The sequence below is a fragment of the Eptesicus fuscus genome, chromosome 17 (assembly GCF_027574615.1).
Source record: "Eptesicus fuscus isolate TK198812 chromosome 17, DD_ASM_mEF_20220401, whole genome shotgun sequence".
NCBI classification, from domain to species: domain Eukaryota; kingdom Metazoa; phylum Chordata; class Mammalia; order Chiroptera; family Vespertilionidae; genus Eptesicus; species Eptesicus fuscus.
The window spans coordinates 168,838-185,185 of NC_072489.1; the positions used below are offsets into that span (position 1 = coordinate 168,838).

Here is a 16,348-nt window from a genome sequence, read left to right on the forward strand (position 1 = left end):
CTGGCCTGATTGCCCCTAACAGCCCTCCCCTGCCAGCCTGGTTGCCCTTAACTGTCCTCCCTTTCAGGCCTGGTCCCCCCCAACTGCCCTCCCCTGCTGGCCCAGTCACCCCTAACTGCCCTCCCCTGCTGGACATCTTGTGTCCACATGGGGACAGCCATCTTGTGTGTTGGAGTGATGGTCAACTTGCATATTACCTCTTTATTAGATAGGACTAGAGGCCTGGTGCATGAAATTCATGCATGGGGGTGGGGGGTGTCCCTCAGCCTGGCCTGCACCCTCTCCAATCCGGGACCCCTCGGGGGATGTTTGATTGATGCTTTAGGACATCCCTAAACCAGCAGTCAGACATCCCTCTTGCACTCCAGGACCACCTGCCTACCTGCCTAATGCCCCCAACTGCCCTCCCCTGCAGGCCTGATCACCCCTAATCCCCTGCCAGCCTGATCTCACCCCTAACTGCTCTCTTCTGTGGGCCTGATTGCCCCTAACTGCCTCTGCCTCGGCCCCCACCACCATGGCTTTGTCCGGAAGGAAGTCGGACATCTGGAAGATGGCCAGTCAACCTGGTCTAATTAGCATATTACCCTTTTATTAGTATAGATTGTAATGTTTTCCAATTTTCAGATTTAATAATTTTGTTATATTTATAACATTCTTCATTATTTTTTAGATTTTTTCTTATGTTTTGTAACATTTTGAGTGAAAAGTTTAGTTCGTTTTTATCATCTTGAACTTTACAAGTATTTTACATTCACATATATATGTGACTTTACACAAATGGGGTTATACATGCTGTTTTATGGTCGGCACCTTTTCTGTCACCTTCAGTTGCATTATCTCTTCCCATCAGCACCACCCCTTGCATTTTCCTTCTTACATAATAAAACATTTAAGGCTAGAAGTTTATCTTTGTATGTAAATTGGCTATGCTCCATTAGTTCAACAGGTAACATTCTCACTTTAATGTCTTTCTTTCTTTTTTTAATATCATCTTGCTCTCATCTCTGAACAGAATAATTATTTTCCTCCTTGAATTTGAGGAGTCATGATTTGTTCTGTTAATTGCTTATTAGAAATTAGGCTTTAATTAATCTGCTTATATTGGGTCCTTGGTAGAATTTTATAGGGTAAAGACTCATTCATTGAGCAAAGATAATTCTTTCTGTTCATATAATGCTTTTTTCCTTCTTTCCTTGAATTTCTATAGATATTCAAATCCTGCATAGTTTGCCCCATAAGTAATGTGAATTAGGACATCTTACAAATGTTGATCCATTATGATTGGAGCTTCATTTCCCTCCCCTCAGCCCTCTTCTTCATTTTCAGTGGGGCATGTGAAAATTCTCATCTTCCTCAGTGGAAGGGGCATGTTAGAAGATGCTAGGTTAGTTAGTAAAATGAAGAGAATATGACCTCCAACTTCCTGCGATTCTCTGGCCCAGTGTCCCAGGTCAACTGGATCTGAACCAGTTAAGAGATCTTGGGATTGGCGCTTCTCCCCTGGACTTCTGAATCAGCCACAGAGCCCAGAATTGCCCTGTGAGGATTTCCGCTAGGGGAGCCATGCCAGCAGGTGGCACCAGATGCCGCAGGACCTGGACGGATTTGCAAGTTCCAGCTCCAAAGACTTGTTCCTCATCTTCCCATCTCGTTAAATGTGCAATAATATAACTTTGTACGTTTTACAAAATTAATGTTTTGGACCCGGTAAGTGAATTATGGGAGGGGGTTTGCTCCTCCCCTGAGCCAGGAGCTCCCAGCCCAGAGGGAGGGTCCCTCTCCCGCTTGTGCACCTGCCACTGCTCTGCTTGCTCACGTCAGTGGGCCTAGCTTGGCTTTTCTGCAATTCACATCCTTGGCTCCCAAGCCTGTCTGCCATTTCTTCCCTTTAGCCTTCTTGTTCCAACCAGTTAACCTGGTACTTTCCTTTTAAACCATGTTTTATTATTTTTTTCTAATTTGTATTTATTTCCTATTTTGAATAGGTATTTTATTCACAGAGTGCAGCATTGAAAAGCTACACAGGCTATCCAGTGGCAATAAACTCTCCTTTCATTCCACAGCTCTTGGTAATGGAATGCCCTCGGCACAACAACTACTGTTAGCAGTTTCCTGAGTATCTTCCAAGAGAGGGCCTTTGAATGTGCAAGTATTCGTGTATATACACATCTTCCTTTGTTCCTATGCAAATTGTAGCAACCACTCCCACCACTCTACACCTGGCTGTCCCCTCCACATCGTGGCTGGGAGAAGCTCTGCGGAGAGCATCTTATTGGTAATACCATTATATTTTTTGGCTTTGACTTTTGGAAAATGCCTTGGGTCATTCTTGGAACCCCCAAACATGCACCCTGCTTCCCACACTCAGCTTCCAGTAAGAGGTACACACTCAGACATTGGCTCCATCCCCAAAGCTCTCCCTGGCTTTTATTTCTCCCACAGAACAGCTGAGCTGAAAAGGGAAATGGCTTTTTCTGGAAGGGAGTCTGTGGACCTTCATCAATGCCAAGCTGATGCCTGGCAAGAAGCCCAGAGTCGCAAAATGTCCCCAGCCACAGCAGACAAATGGCGTGACTCCAGGCAGGCAGCTCAGTGACTGGGAAGCAGCGCCGGCTTCACCTGCCTGTCTCTCCTGTGAGACAAGGGCCACTTCCCACAAGGAGCAAGTCAGCATCCTTCCCAGGGCCCACGCAGGGCCCCTCGGGCTCCGCACCCTCGATCATGCAGGTGGTCATTGCATTATACTTCCTGAAAAGGTAGCCTTTTTCTTGCCAATTCAATGATGTTTTTGAATGCTCGCCACATCACAGGTTGAATTCTAGGCACCAAGCATATAACTGTGCACAGAGAGGCATGCCCCTGTTCTCAGTCTTACTTACGTTTTTCCTTTTCCAGTCCTCTCTCTCTTATATGCTCTCTAACGTCTGCCTACTGGCTGCTTCTTGTAGAATATTTCCAGTGGAGAGAGACTTGATGAGCAGAAAACTGCCCAGTCTTCCTGCTTGCTTTCAATTCCTATTCCTTCCTCCAAAGATTTCCACGGATCAGGGATCTCACACAGCCCGGTGGCTTCTCTGGCTCAGTGCCCAGGGCTCCGGAGAATATAAAAGAGGAAGTTGAAGGAGGAAAGAAGTAGACACTGCGCTGAAGGCATCTGTGGCAGAAACTGCCCGCCCGGCACACCTTCCCCTGCTTCCAGCACCCATGGAGCTTGCATCGGGTTTAGAGCTGCAGGGGAAGAGAACTTACTAGCCAGCCTTCCTGCACTAGGTGTGGCATCACCACAGTCTGGCTGCGGAAATAGAAGCGGAAGTGTCCTGTGGCCAGTTCCAGGAATTTTCCTTGGAGAATGTTGTGCAGGCCTCTGCCCTTCCATCCTTCCTCCATCCTGCCACCTGGAACCCAGCTGCTGGCCAGACGGAAGGTCAGGCCACATCCTGTGGTGGGAGAGGGACTGCACAGAACCCCATAGAGCCCATCGGGACCACAGACTCCTGACTTTTCCATGAGGAAGAAATAAGTTTTGGTTTCATTGTAACCTCTGTCAGGTTGAATTTTGTTGACTTTTTCACCTCTTCCTTATCCTAAGTAATCAATTACTAACCACTTAAAATTCTCAAGAAATAGATGTTAATGTTTATCTTTAAATCTCTGCTGCTTGTAATGGCAGTGGTTCATTTATAGATGCTGAGTTATTCTCTGCTCCTGCCTACCCAACCTACGTTTGAAACCTCAGCTCTGGTCAGTGGTGAGCTGGAGAGGGCTGTGTGCCAAGCAGTTTGGACTTGTCCTTTTGGGAGGCTGGATTCCAATATGCCCAGTTACTCAGGTGACACCCTGGACACCTGTGTGCCCTTGGAACCTCAGCCAACACCTGCCTGACCCAGGGTCAGAAACAGGCTGCTTGCCACGCCGTGAGCAGGCCACTGCTCCTCAAGGACACACCCTTTTCCTATGTTTTTGGGAAGGACTGGCTGCTGGTCCGTGGACTCTCTCTATGAATGACCCCAAGTCCCAGGAACCGGTGGGAAGAGATGAGAAAGGCAGCCCCGGGCCAACGACAGACGGTTTCCCATCACCGGCGCCACCGTGGTGCGTGGGCACATTTGCCAGTTTAAAGTCCAGTTAAAATGTGTCTGGTTTCTGGGCTGCTGGCTCCTGGCTCTGCATGCCGCCAGTGCGAAGCCAGATGGGCTCAGCTGCCCCAAAGCGACTCCGTGTCCATGTCGCTTGGAAAACCTGCTTCTGGGCTCCATCCACTATTCCCGATTGGGGGCGGGGGGTGCCAGTGTGTCACAGCCCCTGTCTGTCTGCACACGCATTGGGATCCCCTGCTCCTCTGTTGGAAGGCCCTCTGCGATGTCCTCAGTGACCCAAGCCTGGGAATCACCCTATTCCTTTCCCCCAGGTCCATGTGAGCCAAGTGCCGAGGGTCACAGATTTCAGTCCATCGTGTTTGCAGGGCCGAGGGCAGGCCAGAGAGAGCTGCGGAGCCCTGAACAAGCCGCAGAACGGCTCCTCCTGCTGCCTCACCTGGAGGCTTAGGCCCAGAAGGTTCAACGAGGAGCATTGCTCCAGGGCGGGGGAGCAGGAGACTCCGGTCTGAGGACCTCACTCCCTGCACCAAGGGCTGGAAGGCTCTAGCCCACATACTTAGACACCGTCTTGGAAAGAGAAGGAGGGAATGGAGGCAGCCACGAAGAGAGTGGGCCTTTTTACCCAGATAGAATTGAAGACTTCTTAAAATTCAGCTATATCCAAGTTTTAAACAGATTAATATGTTAGTAATTTTTTTCTGAAAAATCAGCAGGTAAAGACTCAGGACAAAAAGACACATTAGTTATGGCCAAAATAAAAGAATTTAAATGTTCTTGGCTATTATGGGCTAAATTGTATCCCCTAAAATTCTTATGTTGAAATCCTGGCCCCCAGGATCTTAGAATGTGACTATATTTGGAGATGGGTTCTTCAAAGTGTAAATTAAGTTAAATGAGGATTATTAAGGTGGGCCCTAATGCAATATGACTGGGTCCTTATAAGAAGAGGAGATGGAACACAGACACAGCGGGGCCACCCTGTGAGGACACGGGGAGAAGACCGCTCTCTAGGAGCCAGCGGGAGAGGCGTCGGAAGAAACCAACCCTGCTGACACCTCAATTTGGACTTCCTGCCTCCAGAACGGAGATAATACATTTCTGCTATTGAAGCCACACAGTCTGTAGTACTTCGTTACAGCCGCCTGAGCAGACGGAAATATCTGCATATCTGAATAATAGTGTCAATAAGTCTACATCTCGATTACATCTGTAATTTTTTTACATAAATGAGAGTATCTATATATATAAAAGGCTAATTATGCTAAGTGTCTGCCCATCTGACCAATAGCTATGATGTGCACTGACCACCAGAGGCAGGTGCTCAATGCAGGAGCTGCCAAACTGCAGTCACTGGCAGTGGCGGTTCCAGAGTGGAGGGAGCCCGATTCCTCACGGGGCCATGTGATTCCACACTAGGCCGTGGGTTATGTTGTTGCTGGGGCTCTTTCAGCCCTGAATCTGGTTTACTGCACACCCTGTATGACAGCAACTTTGCAGAGTGCCCTCTTGCACTCCGGGACCCCTTGGGGGATGTCAGAGAGCTGGTTTCAGCCTGATCCCCGCAGGCCAGACTGAGGGACCCCACCTGCCAGAAGGACCCCACTCATTCCCCAGATGCTGGGGAGGGACTGCAGGAGGTTGACTCCAGGGCGTGTCCAGCCCATCTCACCCAGTCCCGCCCCACTGGCCACCTTCTAATTAATTTCCTTTCAATGTGCACAAGTCCGTGCACCAGGGCACTAGTGTAATAATATCTAGTTATTTTACACTTGCTATGTAGCAGCCATTTTGCTAAGGGCTTACATATATTAGCTCATTTTATTCTCATAACAACCTCCTGTAATCCGCATTTCCAGACATGAACAATGAGGGACAGAGAACGGAACATGCCCAACCTCACAAGCATCCTGGGCAAGTGCAGAGCCAGGGTCAGAGCCAGGGTCAGGCTTCAGAGCCGCAGGGCCTGTGCCCGCACGACTTCCTGTAGTTCTCCATGTCAGTCCAAGTGTGGCTGCTGCTTCTGTTTTAAGAGCCACTTGGAATTCTGTGTTCTGTTCCTGGGTATTATGCTAAAACTGCATTGATGTCTTTGCTCATTTTGAAGTAGCCGTCTGTCCATCCTCAGGAGCAGTGACTTACTCAGCTAGAATAAGGCATTTTGTCACCTCAGCAGAAGTAGAGTGGCCACAGTGTTTCTGAGGATTGAGGGGCCTCCTCCACTTCGCAGACACCTTTGCATTGTGAACAGTTGGGGCTCTTTTTTAAGAAGCTTTGCCTGAAATAACTTTAAGCTCAATGATGACAAAAAAGAAGCAAATGAGGGTTTCTAGGAGAGATATTAGATGGATGTGGAGCTGGCATCCTCAGAAATGGCGGGGGTTGGAGGCAGGGGGAGACCTCAGGCCCCAGGCTCCAGGGCCTGGCCCATCCTTGACTAGTTCCACCTTGTGTGTGGACTAAACGAGGTCAGGTCTAGTGTGAATGGGGTGGAGGGCGAGTGGGATCTGCTAGAGTGCCCAGGAGGGCATGAAACTGAAGAAGCTCTGTCGGCACCCAGAGGCGAGCAGCCAGAGCAGGCTGCACACTGGGAAGGAATTGCAGAGTGAGCATCTCTTGTCTGGCTCTAAGACTTCAAGTCCAGCCTGGGAGAGGGCCTACTGAACCCTAGTCCCTCAGTGAGTCATCTGCTGGTCAGGGCTCCCTCTTAGCAACACCCCAGGAATCCGGAAAGCATTCTGGAGATCTAACTAGGTCATTTCATCTCCTATTCTCAATCTCTTCTTCTTCTTCTTTTTTAAAATTTTATTATATTGTTTAAAGTATTACATATAGTAGTACATATGTCTCCTTTTTTTCCCCATTGATCTCCCCCTTGCCTCCCCTACCCCCTGTCAAATGCCCTCATCCCCACCCCCCACCCCCAGTGTCTTGTGTCCATTGGTTGTGCTTATATGCATGCATACAAGTCCTTTGGTTGATCTCTTTCCCCGCCTCCAAACACTCCCCAGCCTTCCCGCTGTAATTTGACAGTCTGTTCGAAGCTTCTCTGCCTCTGTATCTATCTTTTTGTTCATCAGGTTATAATGTTCTTAATTTTCCATAAATGAGTGAGATCATGTGGTATTTTTCTTTCATTGCCTGGCTTATTTCATTTAACATAATGCTCTCCAGATCCATCCATGCTGCTGCAAATGGTAAGAATTCCTTCTTTTTTATAGCAGCATAGTATTCCATTGTGTAGATGTACCAGTTTTCTAATCTACTCATCTGCTGATGGGCACCTAGGCTGTTTCCAAATCTTAGTTATTGTGAATTGTGCTGCTATGAACATAGGGGTGCATATATTCTTTCTGATTCGTGTTTCTAGTTTCTTGGGATATATTCCTAGAAGTGGGATTACTGGGTCAAATGGGAGTTCCATTTTTAGTTTTTTGAGGAAAATCCATACTGTTCTCCACAGTGGCTGCACCAGTCTGCATTCCCACCAGCAGTGAAGAAGGGTTCCTTTTCTCCACATCCTCGCCAGCACTTGGGTTTGTTGATTTGCTGATGATAGCCATTCTGACAGGTGTGAGATGGTACCGCATTGTCGTTTTGATTTGCATCTCTCGGATAATTAGTGACTTTGAGCATGTTTTCATATGTCTCTTGGCCTTCCTTCCATCTTCTTTTGAAAACTATCTATTTAGGTCCGTTGCCTTTTTTTTTATTGGATCATTTATCTTCCTTTTGTTATGTTGTATGAGTTCCCTGAAATGTTGGAAATAAAGCTTTATTGGCAAATATGTTCTCCCATATACTGGGCTTTCTTGTTTTGTTGATGGTTTCTTTTGCTGTGCAAAAGCTTTTTATTTTGATGTAGTCCAATTTGTTTATTTTCTCTTTAGTTTCCATTGCCCTAGGAGTGGTATCCGTGAAGAAATTGCTTTGGTATATGTCTGATATTTCGCTGCCTGTGGATTCCTCTAGTATTTTTATGTTTTCCTGTCTTATGTTTATCCATTTTGAGTTTATTTTTGTGTATGATGTAAGTTGGTGATCTAGTTTCATTTTTTTGTATGTATCTGTCCAATTTTCCCAACACCATTTGTTGAAGAGACTGTCTTGACTCCATTGTATGTTCATGCTTCCTTTGTCAAATATTAATTGAGCATAGTGGTTTGGGTCGATTTCTGAGTTCTCTAATCTATTTCATTGGTCTTTATGTCTGTTCTTATGCCAGTACCAGGCTGTTTTGAGAACAGTGGCTTTGTAATACAGCTTGAAATCTGGTATTGAGATCCCACCTACTTTGTTCTTCTTTCTCAGGATTGCTGCAGCTATTCGGGGTCTTTTTTTATTCCAGATGAATTTTTGGAGAGTTCTTTCTGGGTCTGTGAAATATGCTGTTGGAATTTTAATGGGGAGTGCATTGAATCTATAGATTGCTTTGGGTATTATGGACATTTTAATGATGTTGATTCTACCAATCCATGAACATGGTATGTTCTTCCATCTGTTTATGTCTTCCTCTATCTCTTTTTTCAGTGTCCTATAGTTTTCACGTATAGGTCTTTTACCTCCTTAGTTAAGTTTATTCCTAGGTATCTTAATTCTTTTGGTGTGATGGTAAATGGGATTGCTTTTTTAGTCTCTCTTTCTGTAAGTTCACTATTGGTGTATAGAAAGGCCATAGATTTCTTGGCATTGATTTTGTATCCTGCTACATTGCCAAATTCATTTATTAAGTCTAATAGTTTTTTGATGGAGTCTTTAGGGTTTTTTTATGTACAACATCATGTCATCTGCAAATAAGGACAGTTTTACTTCTTCTTTTCCAATTTGGATACCTTTTTATTTCTTCTTCTTGTCTAATCGCAATGGCTAATACTTCCAGTACTATGTTGAACAGGAGTGGTGAGAGTGGGCATCCCTGTCTTGTTCCTGTATGATGTTGGCTGTGGGTTTGTCATATATGGCTTTTATTATGTTGAGGTTTGATCATTCCATTCCCACCTTGCTGAGAGTTTTTATCAAGAAAGGGTATTGGGTTTTGTCAAATGCTTTTTCTACATCAATTGATATGACTGTGATTTTTATCTCTCAATTTGTTTATGTGATATATCATGTTTATTGATTTGTGGATATTGTACCATCCTTGCATTCCTGGGATAAATCCTACTTGGTCATGGTGTGTGATCTTTCTGATGTACTGCTGGATGTGATTTGCTAGAATTTTGTTGAGGATTTTGGCATCTATGTTCAAGAGGGATATTGGCCTGTAATTCTCTTTCATTGTGTTGTCTTTATCTGCTTTTGGTATTAGGGTGATGCTGGCTTCATAGAATGTAGAAAACCTTTTTCCATTCTTCCTCTTGAATTTTTTGGAATAATCTGAGGAGGATAGGTTTTAGTTCTTCCTTGAATGTTTGGTAAAACTCCCCTGTGAAGCCATCTGGCCCTGGGCTTTTGTTTGTTGGAAGCTTTTTGATGACTGCTTCAATTTCTTCCATAGTTATTGGCCTATTGAGATTTTTTGATTCTTCCTGATTGAGTTTTGGAAGGTTTTATTTTTCTAGGAATATGTCCATTTCCTACAGGTTTTCCAGTTTGTTGGAATAGAGTTGTTCATAGCATTTTTTAACAATCCTTTCTATTTCTGTGGGGTCTGTTGTTATTTCTCCTCTTTCATTTCTGATTTTTTTTATTTGGGTCCTCTCTCTTTGCTTCTTGGTGAGCCTGGCTAGAGGTCAATCAATCTTGTTTATCCTTTCAAAGAACCAGCTCTTGGTTTTGTTGATCTTTTGTATTGTTTCTTTGGTCTCTATGTCATTTATCTCTGCTCTGATCTTTATTATTTCCTTCCTTCTGCTTACACTGGGATTCTCTTGTTGCTCTCTTTCTAACTCTTTGAGTTGTAGGGTTAGGCAATTTATTACCATTGTTTCTTGTTTTTTGCAGTAGCCTAGTAGAGCTATGAACTTCCCTCTTAAGACTGCTTTTGCTGTGTCCCATAGATTTTGTTTTTTGTGTGTTTTCACTGTTGTTTGTTCCCATGATGTTTTTATTTTTCTTTGCTCTCTCTTGGAACCCAGTCATTGTTTAATAGCATGCTATTTAGTCTCCAGGTGTTTGATTTTTTTGGATTGTTTTTATTGTAGTTGATTTCCAGTTTTATGCCATTGTGATCTGAGAAGATGCTTGATATGATTTCTATCTTCTTGAATTTGAAGAGACTTTGCCTGTGACCCAATATATGGTCTGTCTTTGAAAATGGCCCATGTGCACTTGAGAAGAATGTATATTCTGTGGCTTTGGGGTGAAATGTTCTGAAGATGTCAATTAATTACATCTGATATAGTGACTCAATTAGGATTGATGTTTCTTTGCTGATTTTTTGTTTAGAGGATTTGTCCAATGGTGATAGTGGGGTATTAAAGTCCCCCACTATGATTGTATTGCTGTCAATCTCTCCTGTGATATCCTCTAGATTTTTTAAAATGTATTTGGGTGCTCCTGTATTGGGTGCGTATATGTTTACCAGAGTTATTTCTTCTTGTTGGATTGTTCCCTTTAGTGTTATGAAGTGGCCTTCCTTATCTCTTTTTATGTCTTTCACTTTGAGATCTAATTTGTCAGATATAAGTATTGCTACCCCAGCTTTTTTTTTCATTTCCTTTTGCCTGAAAAACCTTTTTCCATCCCTTCACCATTAGTCTGTGTGCATCTTTTTTTCTGAGGTGGGTTTCTTGTAGACAGCAGATATATGGGTCTTGTTTTCTTATCCACTCAGTTACCCTATTTCTTTTGATTAGGGCATTTAATACATTTACATTTAAAGTTATTATTGATAGGTGCTTGTTTTTCGCCATTTTTATTTTTTACCCCAGTGTTCCTTCCTATTTCTTCTTTTTACAGCAGACCCTTTAGCATTTCTTGCATTGCTAGTTTGGTGGTAATAAACTCCCTTAGTCCTTTTTTGTCTGTGAAGTTCCTGATTTCACCTTCAATTTTGATTGATAGCCTTGCTGGGTACAGTATTCTTGGATTCAGACCCTTCCTTTGCATGACTTTGTATATTTCATTCCATTTCCTTCTGGCCTGATGTGTTTCTGTTGAGAAATCAGTCGCTAGTCTGATGGGGGATCCTTTGTAGGTAACTTTCTGTCTCTCTCTGGCTGCTTTTAAGATTCTTACTTTGTCATTGGTGTTTGCCAATTTAATGATAATGTGCCTTGGCATCGGTCTTTTGGGGTTCATTTTGCTTGGGACTCTGTGAGCTTCTTGGATTTGTGTGGGTTTTTTTCTTCCCTATATCAGGAAAGTTTTCTGTCATTATTTCTTCAAACAGGTTTTCTATTCCTTGCTCAGTTTCCTCTCCTTCTGGCACCCCTATTATGCGAATGTTGTTTTGTTTTGTGTTGTCCCAAAGTTCCCTTAGGCTCTCCTCCTGCTTTTTAATTTTTTTTTTCTAGATGCTGCTCTGCTTGGGTATTTTTTCCTACCTTGTCTTCTAGCTCACTGATGCGGTCCTCTGCTTCTTCTAGTCTATTGTTGATGCTTTCTATTGAGTTCTTTATAGCAGCAATGTTATTTTTCATTTCTTCTTGGTTCTTCTTCATTTCCTCTTGGTTCTTACACATGTTGTTGAATTTGTCTTCCATTCTTTTTAGCCACCTTATGACCATTTCTCTGAATTCTTTCTCTGACAAGTTGCTTGCCTCCATTTCATTTACTTCCTTTTCTGGTGATGCCTCCTTTTCTGTCATATGCAGACTGTTTCTTTGTCTCCCCATGATCTCTCTTCTCCAGGTGTTTGGTTATGTAGTTCTCTCTCTCCTTTTCCTAGGCGAAATCTGACCTTTCTGTGAGAAGGTGCAGAGCTCCTCTGAGTTCGCGTATTCACGTTGCTTTGTGTCCAGTGTTCCTAGATTTGAAGCTGTTCCCTGGGTGGTGTTGTTGTAGATTCCCGGGATTTTTAGGCTTCCAATAACAGCCTCTCTCCCCTTCAAGATGGTGCTGTCTCCAAGAGTAAATATTCTTGACCCTGGCTTACACAATGATTTCTTAGATATGATACCAAAAGCATAAGCAATAAAAGTTTGATGAATTGGACTTCATCAAAATTTAAAACTTTTGTAATTCAAAAGACACCATCAAGAAGATGAAAAGATAACTCTATCTGAGCTTCAGGTCCCTTGTTTGTAAAATGTAGATGATAACACAGCCAAGATGCTGACTCCCACCTCTGTTCCACACCTTGTGAACTCCAAGCATGACAAATTCAAGTTCTCAATCTCTTATTCTGATTGTTTCAATTCCTGGGATATTTCCTCAACTTCATTTTTAATGAATTTTCTTTGCGCCTGTTTCTTTTTCATTTCCAAGGGCTCTTTTCTGTGTTCAGACTGTTTTCTAAATGACATCTATTCTTTTCTAATGATACAATATTCTTCCTTGTTTCTGTGAATGTCTTGTAGTTTTGGGAAAAGAGTGTATGAGGGGTTGTTTCCTTTTTTATGCAGTTTCTGTTCCTTTCAGGTGTCAATCTCTGTCTTCCATGTCAGATACTGTCCGCTAGTGTCGTCTAATTTTGTTTTTTCTGCTCATTGTTAAGTGGTAATGGGGAACAAACAAATTTTATAAAACTATATTGAATTCAGTACCTATGTAAAAGAGAATAGACCTTTTTTTTCATGTGCACATTCAAGAAATTTGACCAAATATTGGCCTAATGGTAATCAAGAAAACCGCAGGAAACTAAAAAACAAAACAAAAAAACACACACAAAAAAAACAAAACAAAACAAAAAACAAATAACATTCTCTGATTATAATGCAATAAAACTAGAAATTGCCCTAGCTCGCTTGGCTCACGGGATAGAGCATTAGTCTGTGGTCTGAAGGGTCCCAGGTTTTATTCCAGTCAAGGGCACATGCCTGGGTTGTGGGCTTAGTCCCCAGTGGGGGGCATGCAGGAGGCAGCTGATCAATGATTCCCACTCATCCTTGATGTTTCTCTCTTTCCCCCACTTTCCCTTCCTTTCTGAAATCAATTATATATATATATATATATATATATATATATATATATATATATATACATATATATATGTATGTATATATATATATATATATATATATATATATATATATATATTTAAAAATTGAGGCTGTCGGGAGGGGGCGAGGTTTGGGCCGGTTGTGCCGTTGCGAGGCTGCAGCTGCGATCGCTGCGGTGGGCCCAGAATTGTATCCTGACTTTGTACATTGGAGAAGCCAGCAGCATTGCCCGTGTTTGTTTGAGGTGTAATTGAAAAGTGACTGATCCTTTCTTCAGAGATGTCAAAAACAAACAAATCCAAGTCTGGATCTCGTTCTTCTCGCTCAAGATCTGCATCAAGATCTCGTTCTCGTTCATTTTTGAAGTCTCGATCCCGAAGTCGATCTGTCTCTTGTTCAAGGAAGCGAAAGCTGAGTTCTAGGTCTCGTTCCAGATCATATTCTCCTGCTCATAACAGAGAGAGGAATCACCCAAGAGTATATCAGAATCGGGATTTCCGAGGTCCCAACAGAGGCTATAGAAGGCCCTATTATTTCCATGGGCGCAACAGAAGGTTTTTATCCATGGGGCCAGTACAACCGAGGAGGCTATGGAAACTACCACTCAAATTGGCAGAATTATCGGCAGGCATACAGTCCTCGACGGGGCCGGTCCCGATCCCGGTCCCCAAAGAGAAGGTCTCCTTCACCAAGATCTAGGAGCCATTCTAGAAACTCCAATAAGTCTTCCTCTGACAGGTCAAGGCGCTCCTCATCCTCTCGTTCTTCCTCCAACCACAGCCGAGTTGAATCTTCCAAGCGCAAGTCTGCAAAGGAGAAAAAGTCCTTTTCCAAGGATAGCCGTCCATCTCAGTCTGCTGGAGATAACCAAGGAGAAGAGGCCAAGGAGCAGTCATTCTCTGGAGGCACCTCTCAAGATACAAAAGCATCTGAGAGCTCGAAGCCATGGGCAGATGCCAGCACATACAGTGCTGGTTCTGCATCACGGGCATTGGCAGTTTCTGAGCTAAGTCCCCGGGAGCGGAGCCCTGCTCTTAAAAGCCCCCTCCAGTCTGTGGTAGTGAGGCGGCGGTCTCCCCGTCCTAGCCCTGTGCAAAAGCCTAGACCTCCACTTTCCAGCTCATCCCAGATGGGCTCAGGTCTGAAGAGTGGTTCTGGGTACCAAGCTGGGACACACCAAGGTCAATTTGACCATGGCTCTGGGTCCTTGAGTCCATCCAAGAAGAGCCCTGTGGGTAAGAGTCCACCGGCCACTGGCTCCACATATGGCTCGTCTCAGAAGGAGGAGGCTGCTTCAGGAGGAGCAGCCTATACAAAGAGGTATCTAGGTGAGCAGAAGACAGAGAATGGAAAAGATAAGGAACAGAAACAAACAAATACGGATAAAGAGAAAATGAAAGAGAAAGGGAGCTTCTCTGACACAGGATTGAGTGATTCGAAAATAAAATCTGATATGTTTGCTCCCAAAACTGATTCTGAGAAGCCTTTTCGGGGTAGCCAGTCTCCTAAAAGATATAAGCTCTGAGATGACTTTGAGAAGATGGCTGATTTCCACAAGGAGGACATGGATGATCAAGATAAGGACAAAGACAAAGGAAGGAAGGAATCTGAGTTTGATGATGAACCCAAATTTATGTTGAAAGTCATAGCCGGTGCAAACAAAAACCAGGAGGATGAGAAGTCAGGCAAATGGGAAGTGTATGCACCTCCAGGGAAGGAAAAGCAAAGGAAAACAGAGGAGCTGGAGGAGGAGTCTTTCTCGGAGAGATCCAAAAAGGAGGATCGGGGAGGACTCAAGAGAACCGAAAGTGGGCACAGGGGGTTTGTGCCTGAAAAGAATTTCCGAGTGACTGCTTACAAAGCGGTCCAGGAGAAAAGCTCATCACCTCCCCCAAGAAAGACCTCTGAGAGCCGGGAGAAGCTAGGAGCCAAAGGAGACTTTTCCACAGGGAAGTCTTCCTTCTCTATTACTCGAGAGGCCCAGGTCAATGTCCGGATGGACTCTTTTGATGAGGACCTTGCAAGACCCAGTGGATTACTGGCTCAGGAGCGCAAGCTTTGTCGGGATCTAGTTCATAGCAACAAAAAGGAGCAAGAATTTCGTTCCATTTTCCAGCACATACAGTCAGCTCAGTCTCAGCGGAGCCCCTCGGAACTGTTTGCCCAGCACATTGTGACCATTGTTCACCACGTTAAAGAACATCACTTTGGGTCCTCAGGAATGACATTGCATGAACGCTTTACTAAATACCTAAAGAGAGGAACTGAGCAAGAGGCAGCTAAGAACAAGAAAAGCCCAGAGATACACAGGAGGATAGACATTTCCCCCAGTACATTCAGGAAACATGGATTGGCTCATGATGAAATGAAAAGTCCCCGGGAACCTGGCTACAAGGCTGAGGGAAAATACAAAGATGATCCTGTTGATCTCCGCCTTGATATTGAACGTCGTAAAAAACATAAGGAGAGAGATCTTAAACGAGGAAGCACCGGAGAACACGAGACCGGTCCAGGTCATCATCCTCTTCCTCCCAGTCATCCCACTCCTACAAAGCGGAGGAGTACACTGAAGAAACGGAGGAGAGAGAGGAGAGCACCACCGGCTTTGACAAATCAAGACTGGGGACCAAAGACTTTGTGGGTCCAAATGAAAGAGGAGGCAGAGCTCGAGGGACCTTTCAATTTCGAGCCAGAGGTAGAGGCTGGGGCAGAGGCAGCTACTCTGGTAACAACAACAATAGCAGCAACAATGATTTTCCAAAGAGAAGCCGGGGAGAGGAGTGGGACCCCGAGTACACGCCCAAGAGCAAGAAGTATTACCTGCATGACGACCGCGAAGGCGAAGGCAGTGAGAAGTGGGGCGGCCGGGGCCGGGGCCGAGGAGCCTTTCCCCGAGGTCGAGGCAGGTTCATGTTCCGGAAATCCAGCACCAGCCCCAAATGGGCCATGACAAGTTCAGTGGGGAAGAAGGGGAGATGGAAGACGACGAGAGTGGGACAGAGAACCGAGAAGAGAAGGACAATTTACAACCCACCACTGAGTAGGGGCCGATCCGATGGGAGCTCCTACCCAGGGGGGGACAGGCGCTAGGAAATGGCTGGTGAAGAACTAAACAGAAGAGCCCCAAGAAGAGTCTGAAAATCCCCCCACCAGCCATGCAGAATGCTACTGTAGCTGAAAGCATCCCTGGCGGTGTCCCACTGGACG

At 44.5% G+C, this 16,348-nt stretch overlaps 1 protein-coding gene across 1 annotated transcript; it reads left to right on the forward strand.

Annotated features, from left to right (window-relative positions):
• The first annotated feature begins 13,271 nt into the window (after nt 1–13,271).
• LOC129152064 (thyroid hormone receptor-associated protein 3-like) lies at nt 13,272–16,326 on the forward strand. Its single transcript, XM_054729216.1, is given in 4 exon segments — nt 13,272–13,693; nt 13,695–15,624; nt 15,627–16,082; nt 16,085–16,326. Coding segments are annotated over 4 exon segments (2,760 nt in total). The 5' UTR covers nt 13,272–13,420; the 3' UTR covers nt 16,186–16,326.
• Nucleotides 16,327–16,348: the final 22 nt, after the last annotated feature.